This window comes from Oncorhynchus clarkii, chromosome 17 (assembly GCF_045791955.1).
Source record: "Oncorhynchus clarkii lewisi isolate Uvic-CL-2024 chromosome 17, UVic_Ocla_1.0, whole genome shotgun sequence".
Classification (NCBI taxonomy): domain Eukaryota; kingdom Metazoa; phylum Chordata; class Actinopteri; order Salmoniformes; family Salmonidae; genus Oncorhynchus; species Oncorhynchus clarkii.
Window position 1 is genome coordinate 38725877 of NC_092163.1, and position 22850 is coordinate 38748726.

The 22850-nt window shown below is 42.2% G+C and overlaps 1 protein-coding gene across 3 annotated transcripts in view; it reads right to left on the minus strand.

The window, feature by feature from the left end:
• LOC139370785 (voltage-dependent calcium channel subunit alpha-2/delta-2-like) overlaps positions 1 to 22850 on the minus strand; it is an 86381-nt gene that overhangs the window by 8465 nt on the left and 55066 nt on the right. For all 3 annotated transcript variants that reach the window (XM_071110547.1, XM_071110546.1, XM_071110548.1), the window contains 24 exons: positions 22701 to 22800; positions 22194 to 22355; positions 15903 to 16013; positions 15543 to 15621; positions 15155 to 15204; positions 14598 to 14687; positions 12294 to 12359; positions 12118 to 12192; positions 11959 to 12033; positions 11593 to 11664; positions 10849 to 10920; positions 10577 to 10638; positions 10287 to 10363; positions 10100 to 10160; positions 9910 to 10007; positions 9642 to 9732; positions 9468 to 9530; positions 9155 to 9258; positions 7735 to 7833; positions 2537 to 2628; positions 2368 to 2415; positions 1970 to 2041; positions 1466 to 1618; positions 556 to 608 (listed from right to left, as the gene is read on the minus strand). In XM_071110547.1, the coding sequence (XP_070966648.1) occupies positions 556 to 608; positions 1466 to 1618; positions 1970 to 2041; positions 2368 to 2415; positions 2537 to 2628; positions 7735 to 7833; positions 9155 to 9258; positions 9468 to 9530; positions 9642 to 9732; positions 9910 to 10007; positions 10100 to 10160; positions 10287 to 10363; positions 10577 to 10638; positions 10849 to 10920; positions 11593 to 11664; positions 11959 to 12033; positions 12118 to 12192; positions 12294 to 12359; positions 14598 to 14687; positions 15155 to 15204; positions 15543 to 15621; positions 15903 to 16013; positions 22194 to 22355; positions 22701 to 22800 (2025 nt within the window). The remainder of the gene's footprint in view (positions 1 to 555; positions 609 to 1465; positions 1619 to 1969; positions 2042 to 2367; positions 2416 to 2536; positions 2629 to 7734; positions 7834 to 9154; positions 9259 to 9467; positions 9531 to 9641; positions 9733 to 9909; positions 10008 to 10099; positions 10161 to 10286; positions 10364 to 10576; positions 10639 to 10848; positions 10921 to 11592; positions 11665 to 11958; positions 12034 to 12117; positions 12193 to 12293; positions 12360 to 14597; positions 14688 to 15154; positions 15205 to 15542; positions 15622 to 15902; positions 16014 to 22193; positions 22356 to 22700; positions 22801 to 22850) is intronic.

Genomic DNA, 22850 nt, shown 5'->3' on the forward strand with positions numbered 1-22850 from the left:
GAAGACCAATTTTTGTGGTGTCTCATGGTCTGATAAACACCGCTCTAGCTCTGTCACCTTTCACCGCAGATGCGGAAGTGCGAAATAGGCAGATGCGGTGGACTGAGACGCATCCAATGCCAAAAACATATCTCTAGCTTAAACTGACAGATTCTTATGGGGATTTTTTTATTAGCCTAATGAGATTTCTGCGGGGGCAATCAACAACAACGTTTTGGTAAACAGCTGAGGGATGGAGCTGGAGAAATCTAACTACTCTCAAATTCAAACACGGAGCTATGGATGCAAGGACTGACCATGCATTAGATCAAAATGATATTCCTATTTTGGTTACACAGTACTCGTTTATTCATTATATTGTTAAACAAGGTTTTATTTTGGGTTGTGATGGAGTAAGAAAGTTGATCTATTTCCAAGTTATATTCTCCAAGAATCTATGGCTGTATCATTCCAAAAATGTATGTACTAATCCCAGATTATCCCTTTAAAGGGTTACGTTTCATACAACTTGTTCTTTAGGTCATGTGATCTGTGCTAAAATAGAGATAGTCTCACCATGCTGCCGCCGATGTCCACCAGGCCAGACTGAGCATGTCTGCGATGGAGGGCTAGACACAACACATTGGGGACCAGGAGGGCAGGAGAAGAAAAGAGAACACAAGGAGAAGCCATTACTCACTGAAAGATTTAGAATAAGTAAGTCCCAAACGCTGTTCCCTATAGTGCACTACTTTTGACCAGAGCCTTATGAGGTTGAAGTTGATAGCCCCTTCCAGAAACAACCTTTAGCCCCCCTACACTCTTAGAAAAAAAGGTGCTATCTAGAACCGAAAGGAGTTCTTTGGCTGTACCCATAGGAGAACCCTTTGAAGAACCCTTTTTGGTTCCAAGTACAACCGTTTTGGGTTCCATTTACAGAGCCTCCGGAAAGTATTCAGACCCCTTGAATTTTTCCACAGCCTTAATCTAAAATTCTAAAAAACTATTTAATACATTTAGAATAAGGCTGTAACCTAACAAAATCTGGAAAAAGTCAAGGGGTCTGAATACTTTCCGACGGCACTGTGGAACCCTTTCTGTAGAGGGATCTACATGGAACCCAAAACGGTTCTACCTGGAACCAAAAATAGTTATTGTATGGGGCCAGCCGAAGACCCCTTTTGGAACCCTTTTTTCTAAGAGTTTCCCACTAAGGGACTTGTGTAGATTTGAGGGCATAAACAATGTTGTGGTGGCTGCATCTTTGATAGGCTACGTGGAATAGTTAGTTGTTTTCTCTGGGCCTGTATCCACCCGTAAAACGTCTCAGAGTAAGAGTGCAGATCTAGGATCAGAACCCCCTGAAAAATGCAAAACTGATCCTAGATCAGCACTCCTATTCTGAAACACTTCACAAATATGGACCCTGGAGATTAAATAAGGTAAGTAAGGTAAGGTAAGACTGCCCTGGTCCTTGAACTCTCACCACAAAGATGCCCCTGGGTGCTGCCCCTGTGTGGCTGCTGCTGACTGGCTCACATGCTGACTGGTACTGAAAAGACTGCCGGCGGGCATAGATGGAGTTGTTATACAGCGCGTGCATAAGATAGGGGTCCACATCACCAAAGAAAAGGCCCACCTAGAACAGAAAGATACTGGGATAACTGACAGGCAGGTAGAAAAGATCTTTGTCAGACCTCCATATCTTTAATACACAGATCTATCATTCAATATATTTGATAACAATCCGTCTGTATTATTTGCACACTGAGCTATAGCAAAAAACAAGGGTAAGGCTTTGTGACTGGTCTGCACCTATTAAAACTAATGGGAGTCAAATAATACAGACTAAATGTTATAATTGTAACATACAGCTAGCTACCAAAGAATCTCTCAATATCTTCGATAATCAACTTTATTGTGCTATTTGACCATTTAGAGATTGTGTAAGTTGACATGGTTGGTACCTACTGACGTTTACCCTCCATACCTTTTTCCAGTGATCCCTCTGGTTGGACATCACCAGGAAGCCACCATCGTCAATCAGATAGCAGAGTAAGTCCTAGAGACAGGGAATTGTATTGGATTATTATATCACTACTGACAGGCACATACAGACAGACTCTCACACTCTCTCTTATTCTCTCTGTCACACAGACCAGCACTGGACACACACACAAACAAATCATGCCATAATTCCACAGACGCTTGGTTGACATGAACTAGTCAAACTGTATGTGTGTGTAGGTTGTGTCTGGTTGGGTACTGTGACAGCAGTTTGTACAATTTTGGTATTTGGTATTTTTTATTAGGAACCCCATTAGCTATTGCAAAAGCAGCAGCTACTCTTCCTGGGCTAGGGCTATGTGAAAGGAGATTAATTCTTACATCAGTGTTGACTTCGCAGTCCATCTCACAACTTCTGGATGGCCCACACTGTACAAAGGAAGTCAGAGTCACCATAACATAATAACGTTAGACTGGATCTGTTCAAGTCACTTGACAGCAGTCACATAGAGTTGACTGATCATTTTTTACCCAGCCTTTCATACTGTACCTTTTGCGAGCCCTGACGACTGTCAGACACATTGCTGGCCAAGATCTTGAACTTGTCTACCCAGGCTTCCAAGTCTAGCTTCACCCCCACCACTGGTCATCAGGAGAGTTCAAACAAAACCATGAGACCAGAGCATGAAAGATGGAGATAACAGAAGAGTAAGAGAGAGACCATTATTAAAGGAGGAGGCCTTGCTCTGCTCCCGTTGCCAGTGAATTCATGATTCAGAAATCCGCAAAGTGTGGACAAATTCATTGTTTTATTGAAAGCGTACAGCCAAATTAGTTATTTTTGTCAAAAGTACTATCGGTTTTGAGTCAGGAAATGTGTACTTTTCCACCCAAAACACTTGTGATGATTTAAAAACATTATTTTATGTAGCCAACTGCCACAGCAGTGGAGATGGGTAACAACTGCGCATGTGCATTCTCAGGGAATCCCTGCTGCTTCGAAACGTTCTGATATGCCCTAAATAAATGTCTGAGAAGTGAAGATAGCGTTACACATTAGTTATACAGAGTAAACAACACCCTACAAATATGTCTGACAACAAAATACTTGCGAGTGGTGAAGAAAACTACTGGAGGTAGTTTCTTCTTCGCCCGCTTTGAGCGCAGCTCGCTCCTGAAGGACTGTGGGCTCTTGTTCTCCGTGGCCGATGTGAGCAAGACATTTAAGCGTGTTAACCCTCGCAAGGCTGCCGGCCCTTGCGAGGGTAACTGAACTAAATGGCTATTGCCCCGTGGCACTCACTTCTTTCATCATGAAGTGCTTTGAGAGGCTAGTTAAAGATCATATCACCTCTACCTTACCTGACACTCTAGACCCACTTCAATTTGCTTACTGCCCAAATAGATCCACAGACGATGCAATCGCTATCTCACTGCACACTGCCCTATTCCATCTGGATAAGAGGAACACCTACGTAAGAATGCTGTTCATTGGCTAAAGCGCAGCCTTCAAGCTCATCATTAAGCAGGGTCCTGGACTTCCTGACAGGCCGCCTCCAGGTGGTGAAGGTAGAAACAATACCTCCACTTCGCTGATCCTCAACACAGGGGCCCCACAAGGGTGCATGCTCAGCCCCCTCCTGTACTCCCTGTTCACCCTTGACTGCGTGACCACGCACGCCTCAGATTCAAATCATCAAGTTTGCAGACGACACAACAGTAGTAGGCCTGATTACCAAAAAGAACAATGCACTATCTGCTGAGATGAGGACCATGGCAGGGGTGGAGGAGTCTGGACTGTTCTCTTGGTTGGAAACCTGGTTTGGTAAGTACACTGGTATGGTGGTTACTGGATTTCTGACCCTAATTCTTGTATTTTTGTTATTGATGTGTTGTGCTGCTTGCATCATACCATGTTTTAAGAAGTCTGTTACAGATGTGTTGAAGGCTTCAGGCATGATTCCTTTGCTTGATGCTCCAGTTGGAGATGCTGATACTGAATCATGCTTTCAGGGGAGGATGGGACCGACTGAGGATGACCCATGGTATGCTGTGGGTGAGGTAGTAGAATAAATATTACACCACCACAGTTCCTTGTTTTACATTTTTGTTTTATGATAAGTTCTTTCCAGTATGTTTGCTCTCCCTGTTGTGAAGGTTTGGAGTCCCTGGGTGGCATGGTGCCCACCAGGATAAGAGTAGCTGAGAGGATCAGATGGTTTATAATATTATAATAATGCTTTGCTCTGCTTTACTCTGTTTTCCGTGACCAAAGATTTATCCTACATCTTACATGTCAATAAAACAGTAAAGTCTTATCCTGTTTTTGTCAAAAGGGGGAGACAAAAGCATCACTTGTTGATTTTTCTTTTTTCTTGGTAGATTTTTATTTTTTGTTTTTCTGTAAAAAATTTAAAAAATAATAATGATAATAATAATGTTTTATTAATAATAAACGTTTTATTATTTTCATGAAATGCTATTAACATATTACTATGTTGGGACCGCTGAAATAAAAGATAATGAGTGACACCCTAGCAGGTGTCAAAAGGGGGACTTAAATTTAACACCATTTTCTTTTATTCTGTTTTTAAATGAGCTGTTGTTCTCTTTTGACATGAGGGTTTTAAGTTCCTAGGTGGCTGGTAGCCAATCTAGTACATAGTGGGATCGAATGGAGGACATGAAGGTATTTTAAACTTTGTAACTGTTATATGATTCATTGCTGAATTTTTGTTCACACCCTTGGGGGTGTGAAAAAGGGGGATTGTTGGATTCTGTATTTTACATTATAGCCATTAGCATATATATTATTAAATATTATCTGATGTTGGTTGTGTGAGGTGTCTGCATTTGTGCACTGGAGCATCATTATGAGATTAAACAACTGCTTGCTACTTGCCTGTTTGTGTGTGACAAGAACTGAGTAACATGGTGTTGCAAAACTGCAGATAACAGCCCAGCAGATGCTTTGTCCTTGTGTTTGTATGTAACAATATTGAGCACGTGGTGTGACTTGCTGTATCTTACAAAGTTGTGATAGGGAGGGGTGGTCATCACGAGGTTTAACTGAGATGGAAAAATACTGAACAACACAATAGCAAGAACTGAGCAACTGTTATAACTAGGGGGTGATACCAGAACAGTAGGAACCTATACATCGACGGAGGGAGGACTCCAAGAAGCGTCAAGAGGCGGGGGCCCGCCTGATCGCCTGCGATCGGCTGGGCAAATTTAAACCACGCCCAGCCTCTACTGTGATAGACATAGTTCCAACCCGTCTGTTGGCCTATCACAGTATAAGAACAACTGTTTACATACATCTTGTCAGTTCTCTGTACTGCCCTGCGTGGTATTACAGTGAGCCCGTATATACGAAAGTTGCATTTGCCATTTATTACTTAGCTAATAAAAAATATAGTATAAAATCGGTGACTCATTGTTATATTTATCCTGATACCAGATTTGAATTTACGCAACCCTAACACATTTACTATTTGAATGGAAAACAGTGACATTTTGTGCCGTCTTCACCCAATTTCCTATATAAAGTGCCACCAGGGACCGAACCAGTGTTGCTAACTCCTCAGTAAGGAAAGTAGCTATGGGCTGTCCTAAAAGTCGCTAAATGACGCCATCGCTTAATTTGCATAATTGGCCATGTGCATGTAATTGTGATGGACGCTGTAGGAGAGAGGAATAACGTCGTGGGAGAGACAAAAAAGTGAGTAAAAAACACCCTAAATATGTTGAGAACTACAAATGAACAAGCTGCAGAGAGTTGCACACACAGCGAATAAGAACCAGATATTTGAGGCCATACTCCTCCTTCAGCACTTTATGGACCCCATTGTTAATCCCCGTCATAACAGAGGCATTGTCAGTCCCTACCTATCCCCAGGAGTTTCTCTTTTTTAAGACAACACTTCTCAAGGAAAGCCACAACAGCACGGGCTATAGATTTGGCATCTCCTCCCTCCAACAAGCCCCAGAAATGTTGATACAATTGTCTGCTTGGTGTCACTAAAGTACCTTATCACAACCCCCAGGTACTTAGAAACACTTACATCCGTGGACTCATTGAGGAGGCTGAAACGCTGGTCAACCACATCTACGACCAACTTTTTCAGAGAGTATGGTGCTAGGCCACCATTAATCATTTCTGTGCACTTTGTCCTGCATTTTGAAGTGGGTGGCAGCAGTGGAGTTTGAGAAAGCAGCTCTACATGCTTCTCCAATGTGATCACATGCTAGCATGGAACAGTGTTCAGCGATAGCTAATGCCATGGTGGTCTCAGCCTTTTTTGCAGAGTAAATATTTTAACCATAAATGGCAGCTTGTTTTGGTGGAACTGTTATAAGGCTTTGCCTTTTGAGTATGTTTTTGAGTTGTCATGTGTTTTTACAGCACTATGTTTGGCGTAGAAATCAGCCTTACAATAGAGGCCGTATGCCCGTGTATCAACTTCAATAAACGGCTTCAACCAGCCTTTGAATTCAGGGTTTAATTCCCACTCCTCTCTGTATTTTTGAGTGTACAGTTTAGACTGAGACATGATGAGCTAGCCAGCTAAATGTTTAGCTTATGTCACAGAGAGGCACACACACAGTGGACAAGGTGAGTAAGTGACTGAGGCTGTGTGAGTCAAATGCAGTGATTTATTTTAGACAAAGAACATTTTACATTTACATCCCATCCTGAATGTAAGCCAGGGCGGGAACAGCCAGCGGCGGCCTCCCGCATGAGGAATGGGCCGCCTGTGAGTGCTTTGGGATGGGGTGGGGCTCACGGCAGAACCAGCTGCTTGTTGAGAAGAGTAAGAACGATCGATACGTGCTTTCACGTCTGAGTCTTAGTCTCCAATAACACCAGAAAAAGTTGCTAGATTTGTCTCTAGTTGCTTTTTTTTGTGTTGCTAGATGGGTCTGAATACTCGCTAAATATAGCGACAAAGTCGCTAAGTTGGCAACGCTGGACCGAACAGCAGCTTGCTCTAGCTGCCATCTCTTTTCCATTTTTTTTACCTGCGATATGCTCTATCAACTTTCGCACTACCGCCTTCTCCTGCCCCCCAAAAATGAATCTGTGACGTCAAGCTCCATATAAAGGCATTTCGTGACGTTCCTTTGTAGCAGGGTCCTTCCCCACGAGGGCGCACATGCGCAGTTGTTACTCATCTCCGCTGCTGTGGCAGTCGCCTTCATAAAATAATTACATAAAATAATAGCAAATGTTTTAGATGGAAAAGTACACATTCCCTGACTCAAAACCGATAGTACTTTTGACAAAAATAGCTAATTCGGCCATACGCTTTCAACAAAACAAAACATTCGCCCATACTGGCAACGGATCAGAGCGAGGCCTGCATCCAGCAACTTAATGAGTAACATGACACATTTTTTCAGCTGTTTCAGTACAGCAGTACAGCACTACAGGGGAGGGAGAGGGCAACATCCACTGAACTAGTTTAAATTTATGGAATCACTTGGGTGTTGTGGGATTTTGGGTGAACTTCTACTTTAAGAAGATGGAGCAGGACAAAGCAACCAGGATTTGAGGCCATTAGAGTTGCAAAATTCCAGTTACTTCCCCCTAAATTCCCAGGTTTTCCAGAAATCCTAGTTGGAGGATTCCAGATTTCCTGGGAATTTAGGGAAAGTTCCTGGAATTTTGCCACGCTAGGGAACATTGGCATTAACAGATAACACCTCCTCCAATTACTTTATTCATAACCAAAACAGCTTTACCTGCCGGTTTCAGGTTCTTGCCTCCCAGGTTGACTTCCACGGCAGTGCTGACCAGGATTCCGATGGTGCCGTTCTCAGAGGTCACCGGATCATCCATGGCTATGACAAAGGTTAACAGGGTCAAAGTTCATGCAAACAGAAAGCAGTGATTTGATCTGTGATATCCTGACAGGTAAAAAAATGTTTTCATGTTATATGAGTGAAATGTCTTTAAATGCCTACAACATGCTTGCTATCTAAAAACCTGACTTTTATCTCCAAGGTCATATATACTACATGGTCAAAGGTATGTGGACACCTGCTCGTCGAACATCTCATTACAAAATCATGGGCATTAATATGGAGTTGGTCCCTCCTTTGCTGCTATAACAGCTTCCACCTTCCTGGAAAGGCTTTCCACTAGATGTTGGAACATTGCTGCAGGGATTTGCATCCATTCAGCCACAGGAGCATTAGTGAGGTCGGGCACTGATGTTGGGCGATTTGGCCTGGCTCACAGTCGGCTTTCCAATTCATCCCAAAGGTATTAGATGGGGTTGAGGTCAGGGCTCTGTGCAGACCAGTTATGTTCTTCTATACCGACGTCGACAAACCATTTCAGTATGGACCTCGGTTTGTGCACAGGGGCATTGTCATGCTGAAAAATGAAAGAGCCTGCTCCCAAACTGTTGCCACAAAGTTGGAAGCAAGAATCGTCTAGAATGTCATTGTATGCTGTAGCGTTAATATTTCCCTTCAATGGAACTAAGGGGCCTAGCCCGAACCATGAAAGCAGCCCCAGACATTAATCCTCCTCCACCAAACTTTACAGTTGGCACTATGCATTCGGGCAGGTAGCATTCTCCTGGCATCTGCCAAACCCAGATTCATCCGTCGGACTGCCAGATGAAGCGTGATTCATCACTCCAGAGAACGCGTTCCCACTGCTCCAGAGTCCAATGGCGGCGAGCTTTACACCATTCCAGCCAATGCATTGCATTGCGCTTGGTGATCTTAAGCTTGTGTGCAGCTGCTCAGCCATGAAAATCAATTTCATGAAGCTCCCAACGAACAGTTATTGTGCTGACGTTGCTTCCAGAGGCAGTTTGGAACACGGTAATGAGTGTTGCAACCGGGGACAGACGATTTTTACACGCTACTCGCTTCAGCTCTCGGTGGTCCCGTTCTGTGAGTTTGTGTGGCCTACCACCTCGCGACTGAGCCGTTGTTGCTCCTAGACATTTCATCTTCACAATAACAGCATTTACAGTTTACCAAGGCAGCTCTAGTAGGGCAGACATTTTATGAACTGACTTGTTGGAAATGTGGCATCCTATGACGGTGCCACGTTGAAAGTCACTGAGCTCTTCAGTACGGGCCATTCTACTGCCATTGTTTGTAGCGTATATCAGTGTAGCGTATATCAGTGAGTGTTACTCACAGGCTCTGGGTGGAGCTCTGAACATATAGCCCTTGTTGTCAAGGCTGCGGCGGTAGTAGTTAGAGTTGAAGGGCTCAGGGTCCTCATCCCACGACTCAGCAGCCCTGGGAAGCACAGGACAACTCACATTCAAGCAGTATTGCTTGAGTATTCAACAGTATTGCTTGAGTAATGCGTAAGTATTTAAGCATACTCACATTCAACTGCCATAATGCTCACAGACAGGAAAGGCATGCAATTATTAACAAACAAACAAACACAGTATATTTTATTAGCCAGAGTGATATCTGTAACTACTCAAAGACACACTCACGAGTTGGGGAAGACCCGGGTTACACCTCCATCTGTGGCTGCAAATAATGCCAGGAAACCATACCTGAAGCAAAAAGTAATTGAATTCACTCAGACGTTTCACATATTGTTATTATTCAAATTAATTGGTTTTAATATCAATGAAATAGGGCAATTATTTGTTGAATTCACTCACGTTTGGATATCCTTGTTCTTCCACACTCTAGATGCTAGCTGCCAGATGATTCCAGAATCCAAGATCAGATTGTGAATGAGGCCTTGATCACCTGTGAACACACACAGTTAATGTAACCCGTCAGGATTTATAAAATATCATAGGTGAAAAAAATGTGCTTTTTGCACACTTCCATGTCATCTTCAGCAGTTCAAAGCTGGTGTAGTATGGTGAATGGCATGGCCCTAACCACTCTACAAACTCATTGACATAAAGAAGAGAAACTCACAGTCTTCAGATTCTGGTGTGATCTCCACCATGAGAGATAGGAAGTTCTCTAGGAACTGTGTGTTGTTGTCAGAGATGTGCAGACGCTTGCAGTATTCCCTAAAATAAGAATGGTTAGACAGAGATGAGATTACACACACAAAACTCTGTGTCTCTCTCTCACACACACACACACACACACATCTCTGTACCTGGGAGCCAGGAACACGTGTCCCCCTGATTCAAAGGAGCTGGGCAGCAAAGATTGCAGATCTGCAACAGACAGAAAAAGTAATCAACCGCCCCTGTCATCGGGATCAGTGTCATCAAGCCGCACATAACGCCCTGGACCTGAGCTAAAGGGAGACAGCGGCTTTCTGGGTGGGCAGTGATACTCACACTGGAGCTGCAGCATCACATCACTCAGGTCTGCCTGGATGTAGTATTCACCGTAGGGCGGCAGTACCAGGCCCAGACTACAAGGGGCAGCATCCCCAACAGAAAACAAAGGAAAGTAATCAAAGTCTGAGGCTCAATAGAAGACACTACCGCCATTAAGCAGCTAGGTATAGAGTCCGTCCACCTACACTCTCAAACTTGTCATCTTCAGAAGTTCATATCCTATTGCTATGGTTACAATTACTAATCCTCTACCCTTCAACCCACACCTCCATCTCCTGCCTCCTCACCTGTAGTCTGTACCATTGATGGGTGTCCAGGTGTAACTCCGAACTCCCTCATCTATGTATCGCTGCAATGAAGGGGGAAAAGCCACATATTAAAATAGGTTTGCGTGTACGCTTACACGTAAGTGTGTTGATCAACCATACATGATCATGGCTGTTGGGTTACTGGGGTTGACAAAGTCATTACTGTGAATTAAGTGTGAAGTGAATTATACCTGATATATTGCCTAGGTGTGAAGTAATTAACAAATACACACACACATACACACACTTGCCTCATCAATTGATTTTACAAGCGTCTTAATCTGCATGTCACCCGGTCTGCCATCAATCATATGTTTGCGGATCTGGAATGTAGAGATAGTATGTTACCTACGCAGTGTTCAGTGTTTAATTGCTATATTGTAATTACTTCTCCACCATGGCCTATTTATTGCCTTACCTCCCTTGTCCTACCTCATTTGCACACACTGTATATAGACTTTTTCTACTGTATTATTGACTGTATGTTTGTTTATTCCATGTGTAACTCTGTTGCTGTATGTGTCGAACTGCTTTGCTTTATCTTGGCCAGGTCGCAATTGTAAATGATAACTTGTTCTCAACTAGCCTACCTGGTTAAATAAAGGTGAAATTATTAGTATTATTTATTTAAATACGCTGTCACATCTCCATGGTCTAACCCAAGAACATGTTTTAGAAAAGTAATCTCAGTAGGAAATATGCTAACATGATTGCCATTCGTAGCTAGATCGCTAGCTAAATTGGTTGCCTAGCAACACACATTTTAAGAAGATTCTTAAGATATTTGAGAAGTTCGTAAGAAAATTATTGAATCTTAAAATGTTGTTGAGGAATTGATTTTACAAACTATCTTATGAACTTCTTATTTTTTTTCTTAAGAAACTTCTTTAAGTTCTTGTGTAAGAAGTGTTTTGTGAATCTGGGCCCAGGTGTTCTTAATGTTTTGTATACTCAGTGTATATAGTTTATGGCACAGTGCATGTCATTATACTCACTTCCTGTTTGGAACTGTCCTCCACCTCAGCATCCAGGAAGTCAAGTGTTACAGGCTCTGGTAGGTCGAGCAGCTGTTGCGAAAAAGCACCAGTCACATTAGGGATATCACAGCATCCCCATGTTTTACAGTAACACATTCAGTTGAACACATTTCAGTTGCATTCTATTTTCAGTTTAATACATGCAGTGGCAATCTTATCTCAGCTAATTGGAATGACATGCAATAAGCAGTACACACTAGGTTCTATATCCAACCTACATCCAACCACATTCACTTTGTATAAAATCGAAATCTACAATCTATTTACAATGCTCCCTATAAACTGAACAGTGATCTTTCAGTGGGGGAATAAAGTATACATAACCTTTGGGTGAAGGTTTGGATGCAGGAGAAGGTATCCATTTGGGTCGATGGCGTATATGTACCCATTGGCTCCAAGCTGCAAAGGTACGGAGCAGAGAATAAATTATTACTTGTGTGCATGCAAGCGTGCGTGAAGTAAGATGTGATGCGGTATACTGACGTTGTATCGGGGCGTCAGCTTTTTGATTTCGTCCAGATGCACGTCCACCCCCATGACACCTAAAATGAGCTGATTCTGTGGAGAAAACAACCAGTAAAAAAAACACTCAAGAAATTGTGATTCATTGAAGAAAGATTGTCGATTAGGTCAACGTGAACTGTTTTAAATGAGTGCACCTGTGAGTTTCCATCCACGGTGAGATTAAAAACAGGCATGGTCCCAGTAAAAACAAGTCCCAGACCCTATATAGAAACAAGAGAAACAGAAGAACAAAACTTTAAGTGTTTTCCCTAATAGTCCTCCCCCACACTACCAACATAAAACATCATAATCCAGGCCTAGGCTTAATCTGTGTCTAGGAAACCGCCCCAATGTGTCTAAATTGAGCAATGGCAACTGACTATATGATTACAGGAGATTGTAATGCTTAGAAATCAGATGTGGTTATATTATCATCCACCTTCAGAGCACTTGTAAGGGTCGATGCCGGAGATGAGAAGCAGGTACGGGGAGTCAAACATTGAATCGGGAATAGACATAGAACAAAACAGGACCAGCATTAGCACACAGGTAAACAAGGACGTATGACAATCAATGCAGAAGCAGGGAACAGAGCGGGGAACCAGACAGATATAGGGAACGTAATGACAAAGATGATTGTGTCCAGGTGAGTCCAATAATCGCTGATGCGCGGCAGGTGTGTGTAATGATGATGGCAGGAGTGCGCAATGCTGAGGAGCTTGGCGCCCTCGAGCGCCAGGGGAGAATATGATTCAGAAACATTAATTATAGTGTCAAAATTGACTACAAGGTGTAAATAGGATAATTTTGGTCATGAAGTCAGTCTCGTCCAAATTTGAGTTTGGTAAGTGACTGCGTCATGACTTACTTGAGGGTTTGGTTTGGATTATAATTCTGTCAACATTTCTTGCCCCCTTTTGCCTTTTAACACATGGTGCCACCATAATTTTGTTGAAAATACTGGGCGAGTTCGCTTTGTATGGCCCGGTGCCCTGGGTGGACAGAGAACTCTCCTTAGGAGGACCAATGGAATGGTCGAAAATGAGCAAACCCCGCCCACCCGGGGCACTCAAAACCAGTGGTGTAAAGTACTTAAGTAAAAATACTTTAAAGTACTACTTAAGTCGTTTTTTGTACTTGACTATTTATATTTTTGACAACTTTTACTTTTAATGCACTACATTCCTAAAGAAATTAATGTACTTTTTACTCCATATATTTTCCCTAACACCCAAAATTACTTATTACATTTCAAATGCTTATCAGGACAGGAAAATGGTCCAATTCACGCACTTATCAAGAGAACATCCCTGGTCATCCCTACTGCCTCTGATCTGGTGGTCTCACTAAACACAAATGCTTCATTTGTAAATGATGTCTGAGTGTTGGAGTGTGAGCCTGGCTATCCGTAAATTTTAAAAACAAGAAAATGGTGCCTCTGGTTTGCTAAATATAAAGAATGTGAAATTATTTCTACTTTTACTTTTACTTTTGATACATTTTATATTTTAGCAATTACATTTACTTTTTATACTTAAGTATATTTAAAACCAATTACATTTAGACTTTTACTCAAGTAGTATTTTGCTGGGTGACTTTCATTTTTACTTGAGTCATTTTCTATCAAGGTATCTTTACTTTTACTCATGTATAAAAATTGGGTAGCCTAATTTGTCCACCACTGGAACTCGCCCACTGGAACCTCTTCCCCAGACAAGACGTGTGAGAAAATGGGCTTTTCTAGAGAAAACGTTTCTAGAGAAAATAGGCTTCCAGAAAGTTGTTCAACAATCTTGGGCAGATGGCCAGGATATGGATTACATCTGACTAGTTTCTTCTTGGGCTGTCAACCATCAAACAGCTACATGTCATTATAGGCTACGCTGCTATGATACTAGGCTGTGATACTGTGATGTAACTAACTAAATACACAGCCTCTCGCTTATTGGTCATGTCAGAGAAAGATTTGCATAGATATTGTTGAACCTGAAGAAATGTTTAACCCTGCTAGCTAACATTAGCTAGCTAGCTAGCTCATAACCAAGCAAACAACATGTTTGATGCATGGTACCAGCTTGCTTTCAATGTTTCAACTCGAAATGGCGAGCTACTTTCCTTGTTTGTTGTGATTGAGTGGCAAAGACAAACCCAAAGCAAGATCCACCTCAAACCACACCCCCAAGACAACTCTTGTTTGCCTTCAGTCATGGCCGCTAGCATTTCTTAATGAGCATTGATAAAGAATGTGGCCAAAGCAGGAAGTGCAGTCGCCCTTTAAGCCCAATGTAGATTAATTAGCATGAGTGCCAGTCTGTTTGTGCTATCATGCCAACTCTTTGTCACTCAATGTCATACCAAACAGTGACTGACTGCAATGAAGTTGGCATGATTGCACAAACAGACTGGCATTCAGGCTATAGATTAGATATAGCTGAATGTTCAGAGCTAGGTGACCTCACCAAGGCATCCTGATAAACATTGGTCCACTGAACCTGCTTGGCACGGCTGCCTGCCAGGACCATGGGGCGGCCCAGCACATCCAGGTACTCCTGGTAACAACACACAGGAATAGCAAACAGTCAGGCATCAGCTGTGTAGCAATTCTGATGTTACACATTCTGTAGCTTGTGTCCCAAATGGCACTGTATTCCCGTTATAGTGCACTACTTTGGACCAGGGCACACAGTGCTCTGGTTAAAAGTAGTGCACTATGTAGAAAATAGGGTGCCATTTGGGACGCCTCCGTGCTGATGTTACACAGGAAACTGAAAAGTATTTCACATGACTACGTGCTGTTGCTGATGGAAAGATGCTCAGTGGAGTTTGTCTAACTTGATATCTTTGCCTGTCATCCAGCTGTAAGTGAAAACACTTCAGAGTAATAACCTCAGGGTAATAATATATACGCTACAGTAGAGTCAGTCTCCGGCAAACAACAACAATTCCAGGAAGCAGTGCCAGGAGGAGAACTGGCTGACCCAGGATCAGCTGTGTAAGAGGCACTAGACAAACCCACCTGGGTGTTAATCCTTATGGCACAGATGGAGCGGATCTCAAAATAGAAACCTAGAGGGAGAGCAGAGAGAGAGAGTTGGAGAGGAGAGAGAGAGAGAGGGGATAAAAAGAGAGATAGGAGGAGAAACAGAGCTCACAATTATGGCACAGATGAGGGAGAGTGAAGATGGATGTTGTGTATCAGGCGCTTATAACCTAGGCTATGGGTTATAAACTGAAAGGCTACAGTAACTTATCTTAAGCAAACAAGTGTCATGTGTATTAGGGCACAAGGAAATGAAAACGGCCATTTTGTTACAATCCCCTACGGCATCTATTTTTGGACAAGTTAAGAGGGATCTTCACTGATGCTGGTTAGGAAAAATAGCCCCTGCACAGATCCCACTCACCTTTATTGGCACACGCAATCCATTGCAAGGGTGTGACATCATAGTTGTGCTGCCCCACAGAGAATGTAAAGACCCGCACCTTAGGAGAAAGAGAATTCAAAGAACCCATTCATCTATATTCTGGGACATTAACACAGAGATACACGGCCAACTGTGATGTCCATTGTGGTATCCTTTGACCAGAAATCCCATTTGGAAGATTCCTGTAATCAGGAGGAAATAAGCAGGAATGTTTTAAGCCTTGGTGATGCCTTTATGGATTCCAAGAATGAAGTCATCAATAAATAAGGAAGAATGAAGTTACCAATGAAATAGTGATTGAAATGTTTTGTGTGTGTGTTTTGTTTCTGAGAAACAGACCGTTTTGTTGGGCCAATTGTACTGCTCAAAGATGTCCTGAGCTCGATCCTCTCCTCCATCAGTGAACAGCATGATTATTTTATTGCAGTGAGCTCGCGGGACATTCGTCTTCTAGAAAGAGAAACAGAAAGAGTGTGTGCTAACATTAATACAAAACACAGCAAGTGAATGATTAACACAGAAAGTAAATATGTGACGAATAAAGCAGGCAAGAGGGCCAAAGGGCACCCTATTTAAAAATAGGGATCTGGTAAAAAGTAGTGCACTATATAGGGAATAAGATGAGCTGCTCCCCTAAAATGGCTTTCACTATGATGCCCTACAAAGGCAATGAGCAGTAACTATGCAAACAGTGAAACTGAGAAAAATGTCTTAAAGTGTATTTGCTGTCCAGCCAAATTCAGCATGTTGTAGGTAGACACAGTATGTGATAATGCACTGATGTTTTATCTTATTATGAAGTAATGTGTTATGCATATCAACCATGACCACTGATTTGACCTATGACCCATAAAATGCAGATACTGCACTCTGCCTTTGTATGACCTTAAACAACTATACTGAACAAAAATAGAAACGCAACATGCAACAATTTCAACGATTTTACTGAGTTACAGTTCAGATAAGGAAATCAGTCCATTTAAATGAATTCATTAGGCCCTAATCTATGGAATTCACATGACTGGGCAGGAGCGCAGCCATGACTGGGCAGGAGCGCAGCCATGGGTGGGTCTGGGAGGGCATAGGCCCACCCACTGGGGAGCCAGGCCCAGCCAATCAAAAAATAAGTTTTTCCAGTCAAAAGGGCTTTTTTTCGCCATTAGTTACGAACTATTTAATCACAGAAATGTTTATACTTTTAAGAAATGTTTGACTTTGTATAACTATCATTTTTACACTGTCATTTCCTTTGTTAGCTAGTTTTTACATATTTAGTTTGCTATCTTTCTTACCATTGTAGGCTCTGCCCTAATTTATGTGCTCTCTATCACCTCTGGGTCCGCATGGCAAATGGCCCGGAACCCAAGGAAAGCACAAAGGACAATGCCTTCACCTCTGGGTCCGCATGGCAAATGGCCCGGAACCCAAGGAAAGCACAAAGGACAATGCCTTCACCTCTGGGTCTGCATGGCAAATGGCCAGGAACCCAAGGAAAGCACAAAGGACAATGCCTTCACCTCTGGGTCCGCATGGCAAATGGCCCGGAACCCAAGGAAAGCACAAAGGACAATGCCTTCACCTCTGGGTCCGCATGGCAAATGGCCCGGAACCCAAGGAAAGCACAAAGGACAATGCCTTCACCTCTGGGTCCGCATGGCAAATGGCCCGGAACCCAAGGAAAGCACAAAGGACAATGCCTTCACCTCTGGGTCCGCATGGCAAATGGCCAGGAACACAAGGAAGGCACAAAGGACAATGCCTAAGGACTAGACAGCCATTTCCCTTATGAGGAGCCAAAATGTTATACTCTCTGTTACAGTATACAGAGGACTGACTATTGAATGTGTGATATAATAATACTATAGTATCCATGTTTGGTATCTATCTGAAATTTGTTCACTGAGGGTAACTCTGATGCTATCTATATGGATGTATGGTCTCTGTAGTAACTTGTCTCTATAAAGAATGAACTCTAAATGACTCTATGCAAGAGTTTTATGGTCGTCTCTGGAATTGGTCTCATCCCCCACACAAACCTTTAGAATCTATGCTGTCACACCCTGTGGAGATTGGGCTTGGTGGTCAGGTCACGCTAAACTTGGTAGCGTTTGATTGGTCTATGATGGTTGGTTGTGGGTTGAAAGAGTTTCACCTGAAGATGTTATGGATGGAATTAAATTCCTTTGTCCTCTCTCTTATCCTGTTTCCAGTCTATGGAGGAAAGTTGATCAATTCTCATTTCCCAGGCTTCTAGGGCTCTGGTCTAGTAGGCATCTATTTGCTCATGCTTTGTCTTGTAAGTTAACCTTAGGATTTATATGCCTAGAATTAGGTTTTGTTAATGTCAGTATTGCTGTCACGACTTCCGCCGAAGTCGGTCCCTCTCCTTGTTTGGGCGGTGTTCGGTGGTCGACGTCGTCAACCTTCTAGCCATCACTGATCTATTTATCATTTTCCATTGGTTTTGTCTTGTATTCCTTCACACCTGGTTCCAATCCCATCAATTACATGTGTATTTAACCCTCTGTTTCCCCTCATGTCCTTGTCTGGGATTGTTTGTTTGTATGTTCGTGTATTATGTATTGGTGCGCGACGGGTACTTGTACCCACTTTTATTTATTTTGTATTTTGGTTTTGGAGTTTTGTTATAGTTTATTAAATGACTCCATTTATACCAAGTTCGATTCTCCTGCGCCTGACTTCCCTGCCACCTACACACACGTTGTTACAATTGCCTTGTAATTTAAGTATGTGAATCCATTAATTTGACAAAGTTATTGCACATGGTTTTACTATAATGTTAAACGGTATTCACATATTCAGTTTATTAACCTTTGATCAAATTAATTGCAAAGTCTTATTACAAATTGCATGTGATGTACAGTTGAAGTCGGAAGTTTACATTCACTTCAGCCAAATACATTTAAACTCAGTTTTTCACAATTCCTGATATTTAATCCTAGTAAAAATTCCCTGTCTTAGGTCAGTTAGGATCACCACTTTATTTTAAGAATGTGAAATGTCAGAACAATAGCAGAGAGAATGATTTATTTCAGCTTTTATTTCTTTCATCACATTCCCAGTGTGTCAGAAGTTTACATATATTCAATTAGTATTTGGTAGCATTGCCTTTAAATTGTTTAACTTGTGTCAAACGTTTCGGGTAGTCTTCCACAAGCTTCCCACAACAAGTTGGGTGAATTTTGGCCCATTCCTCCTGACAGAGCTGGTGTAACTGAGTCAGGCTTGTAGGCCTCCTTGCTCGCACACGCTTTTTCAGTTCTGCCCACAAATTTTCTATGGGATTGAGGTCAGGGCTTTGTGATGGCCACTACAAAACCTTGACTTTGTTGTCCTTAAGCCATTTTGCCACAACTTTGGAAGTATACTTGGGGTCATTGTCCATTTGGAAGAGCCATTTGCGACCAAGCTTTAACTTCCTGACTGATTTTTAAGATGTTGCTTTAATATATTCACATAATTTCCCTTCCTCATGACGCCATCTATTTTGTGAAGTGCACCAGTCCCTCCTGCAACATGATGCTGCCACCCCCGTACTTCACGGTTGGGATGGTGTTCTTCGGCTTGCAAGCCTCCCACTTTTTCCTCCAAACAAAAAGATGGTCATTATGGCCAAACAGTTCTATTTTTGTTTCATCACACCAGAGGACATTTCTCCAAAAAGTAAGATCTTTGTCCCCATGTGCAGTTGCAAACCACAGTCTGGCTTTTGTATGGCGATTTTGGAGCAGTGGCTTCTTCCTTGCTGAGAGGCCTTTCAGGTTATGTCGATATAGGACTCGTTTTACTGTGGATATACAGTGCCTTGCGAAAGTATTCGGCCCCCTTGAACTTTGCGACCTTTTGCCACATTTCAGGCTTCAAACATAAAGATATAAAACTGTATTTTTTTGTGAAGAATCAACAACAAGTGGGACGCAATCATGAAGTGGAACGACATTTATTGGATATTTCAAACTTTTTTAACAAATCAAAAACTGAAAAATTGGGCGTGCAAAATTATTCAGCCCCCTTAAGTTAATACTTTGTAGCGCCACCTTTTGCTGCGATTACAGTTGTAAGTCGCTTGGGGTATGTCTCTATCAGTTTTGCACATCGAGAGACTGAAATTTTTTCCCATTCCTCCTTGCAAAACAGCTCAAGCTCAGTGAGGTTGGATGGAGAGCATTTGTGAACAGCAGTTTTCAGTTCTTTCCACAGATTCTCGATTGGATTCAGGTCTGGACTTTGACTTGGCAATTCTAACACCTGGATATGTTTATTTTTGAACCATTCCATTGTAGATTTTGCTTTATGTTTTGGATCATTGTCTTGTTGGAAGACAAATCTCCGTCCCAGTCTCAGGTCTTTTGCAGACTCCATCAGGTTTTCTTCCAGAATGGTCCTGTATTTGGCTCCATCCATCTTCCCATCAATTGTAACCATCTTTCCTGTCCCTGCTGAAGAAAAGCAGGCCCAAACCATGATGCTGCCACCACCATGTTTGACAGTGGGGATGGTGTGTTCAGCTGTGTTGCTTTTACGCCAAACATAACGATTTGAATTGTTGCCAAAAAGTTCAATTTTGGTTTCATTTGACCAGAGCACCTTCTTCCACATGTTTGGTGTGTCTCCCAGGTGGCTTGTGGCAAACTTTAAATGACACATTTTATGGATATCTTTAAGAAATGGCTTTCTTCTTGCCACTCTTCCATAAAGGCCAGATTTGTGCAATATACGACTGATTGTTGTCCTATGGACAGAGTCTCCCACCTCAGCTGTAGATCTCTGCAGTTCATCCAGAGTGATCATGGGCCTCTTGGCTGCATCTCTGATCAGTCTTCTCCTTGTATGAGCTGAAAGTTTAGAGGGACGGCCAGGTAGATTTGCAGTGGTCTGATACTCCTTCCATTTCAATATTATCGCTTGCACAGTGCTCCTTGGGATGTTTAATTAAAGCTTGGGAAATCTTTTTGTATCCAAATCCGGCTTTAAACTTCTTCACAACAGTATCTTGGACCTGCCTGGTGTGTTCCTTGTTCTTCGTGATGCTCTCTGCGCTTTTAAGAGACTATCACACTATCTGAGACTATCACAGTGCAGGTGCATTTATACGGAGACTTGATTACACACAGGTGGATTGTATTTATCATCATTAGTCATTTAGGTCAACATTGGATCATTCAGAGATCCTCACTGAACTTCTGGAGAGAGTTTGCTGCACTGAAAGTAAAGGGGCTGAATTATTTTGCACGCCCAATGCTTCAGTTTTTGATTTGTTAAAAAAGTTTGAAATATCCAATAAATGTTGTTTCACTTCATGATTGTGTCCCACTTGTTGTTGATTCTTCACAAAAAAATACAGTTTTATATCTTTATGTTTGAAGCCTGAAATGTGGCAAAAGGTCGCAAAGTTCAAGGGGGCCGAATACTTTTGCAAGGCACTGTAGATACATTGTACCTGTTTCCTCCAGCATCTTCACAAGGTGCTTTGATGTTGTTCTGGGATTGATTTGCACATTTCGCACCAAGGTACGTTCATCTCTAGGAGACAGAACGCGTCTCCTTCCTGAGCGGTATGATGGCTGCGTGGTCCCATGGTGTTTTTACTTGCGTACTATTGTTTGTACAGATGAACGTGGTACCTTCAGGTGTTTGGAAATTGCTCCCAAGGATGAACCAGACTTGTGGAGGTCTACAATTTCTTTTCTGAGGTCTTAGCTGATTTATTTTCATCTTCCCATGATGTCAAGCAAATAGGCACTGAGGTTGAAGGTAGACCTTGAAATACATCCACAGGTACACCTCCAATTGACTCAAATGATGTCCACGAGCCTATCAGAAGCTTCTAAAGCCATGACATAATTTTTGGGAATTTTCCAAGCTGTTAAAAGGCACAGTCAACGGTGTGTAAACTTCTGACGCACTGGAATTGTGATACAGTGAATTATAAGTGAAATAATCTGTCTGTAAACAATTGTTGGAAAACTTACCTGTGTCATGCACAAAGTAGATGTCCTAACCGACTTACCAAAACTATAGTTTGTTAACAAGAAATGTGTGGAGTGGTTGAAAAACCAGTTTTAATGACTCCAACCGAAGTGTATGTAAACTTCCGACTTCAACTGTATATATAATATGCATATACACTGAGTGTACAAAACGTTACTACAAAGTCTGATTTCAGTCAAAATTTGAACAAAATGTATAGTTACTGATGTTTGCAATCGTACGGCATTACACTCTCAGCCGTCTCTTATCCCAAGGTGCACATTCGTTAACTAACGCACATGGTGATTTAGAGGAAGGCAAGGTTGATACTGTAACTGTAAAGTATATTTAACTAATAAGGCAAGAGGGTGTGTGGTATATGGCCAATATACCATTGCTAAGGGCTGTTCTTATGCACGATGCATCACGGAGTCATTGAGAGCCACTCTTAAATGTTCTGCTGGTTGGCCTGTTATCTGTAATGAAATGTCCTTCATGTGTTTGCTCAAAGAACAACATTGCAAGCACACACATTTTCTTTGGAAAATGTCCTTGTCTATTTCATAGTAGGAGCCCTAAAGAATTAGGTATCACTTGTACAGAATGCGGTCGTTCAGTGTTGAGCTTGAAGTCATTTACGTTTAGTAGCTGATTGAAGGCAAAGTGGAAACCAGACTTGTAGTCTGTGGTGCCTTTAGCTTGCATGAGCTTTACAGCCTCTTTGAAGATCTTCTTGTTGCGAACGTTGGCCTGGACCAGGTGTTTGAAGCAAGGGACCACTGCCTCTGCCTTTTCATTAAACTGAAACAAGAAAGGAGAGAGAAAGACAGAGCAGAAGTGGGATTGAGGAACAACAATGAGAGAGCAGGCTAGATAGAGAGCAAGAGATAAAGACAGTGAGAGAGCAGGCGAGATAGACAGCAAGAGATAAATACTGTTAGTGAAGGAGGAAATTGGTTATGAACAAATGAATAACCGTTCATATGAGTGATTGCTGTGTTGTTTAAGGTTGTGCAACATGTTTTGTGCTGATATCTATAAAAATAGTATGAAATAGAATTCTCAAAAAAAACGAATGTATAACCAATGAAATGTCAATCCCAGGTGTAACTACAGTAACTACCACACTATCACAGACACACTCACCCTGGCCACGTTGACATAGTCGTCATCAGACAGAGTGTCCAGCATCTCCATCACTGATGACTTGATCAGCTTCAAAGTGAGGCCGCTCACACTGCCACTCCTGAGGGGGGACAGGTATTATGAGACACACACACGCACGCACACACACTG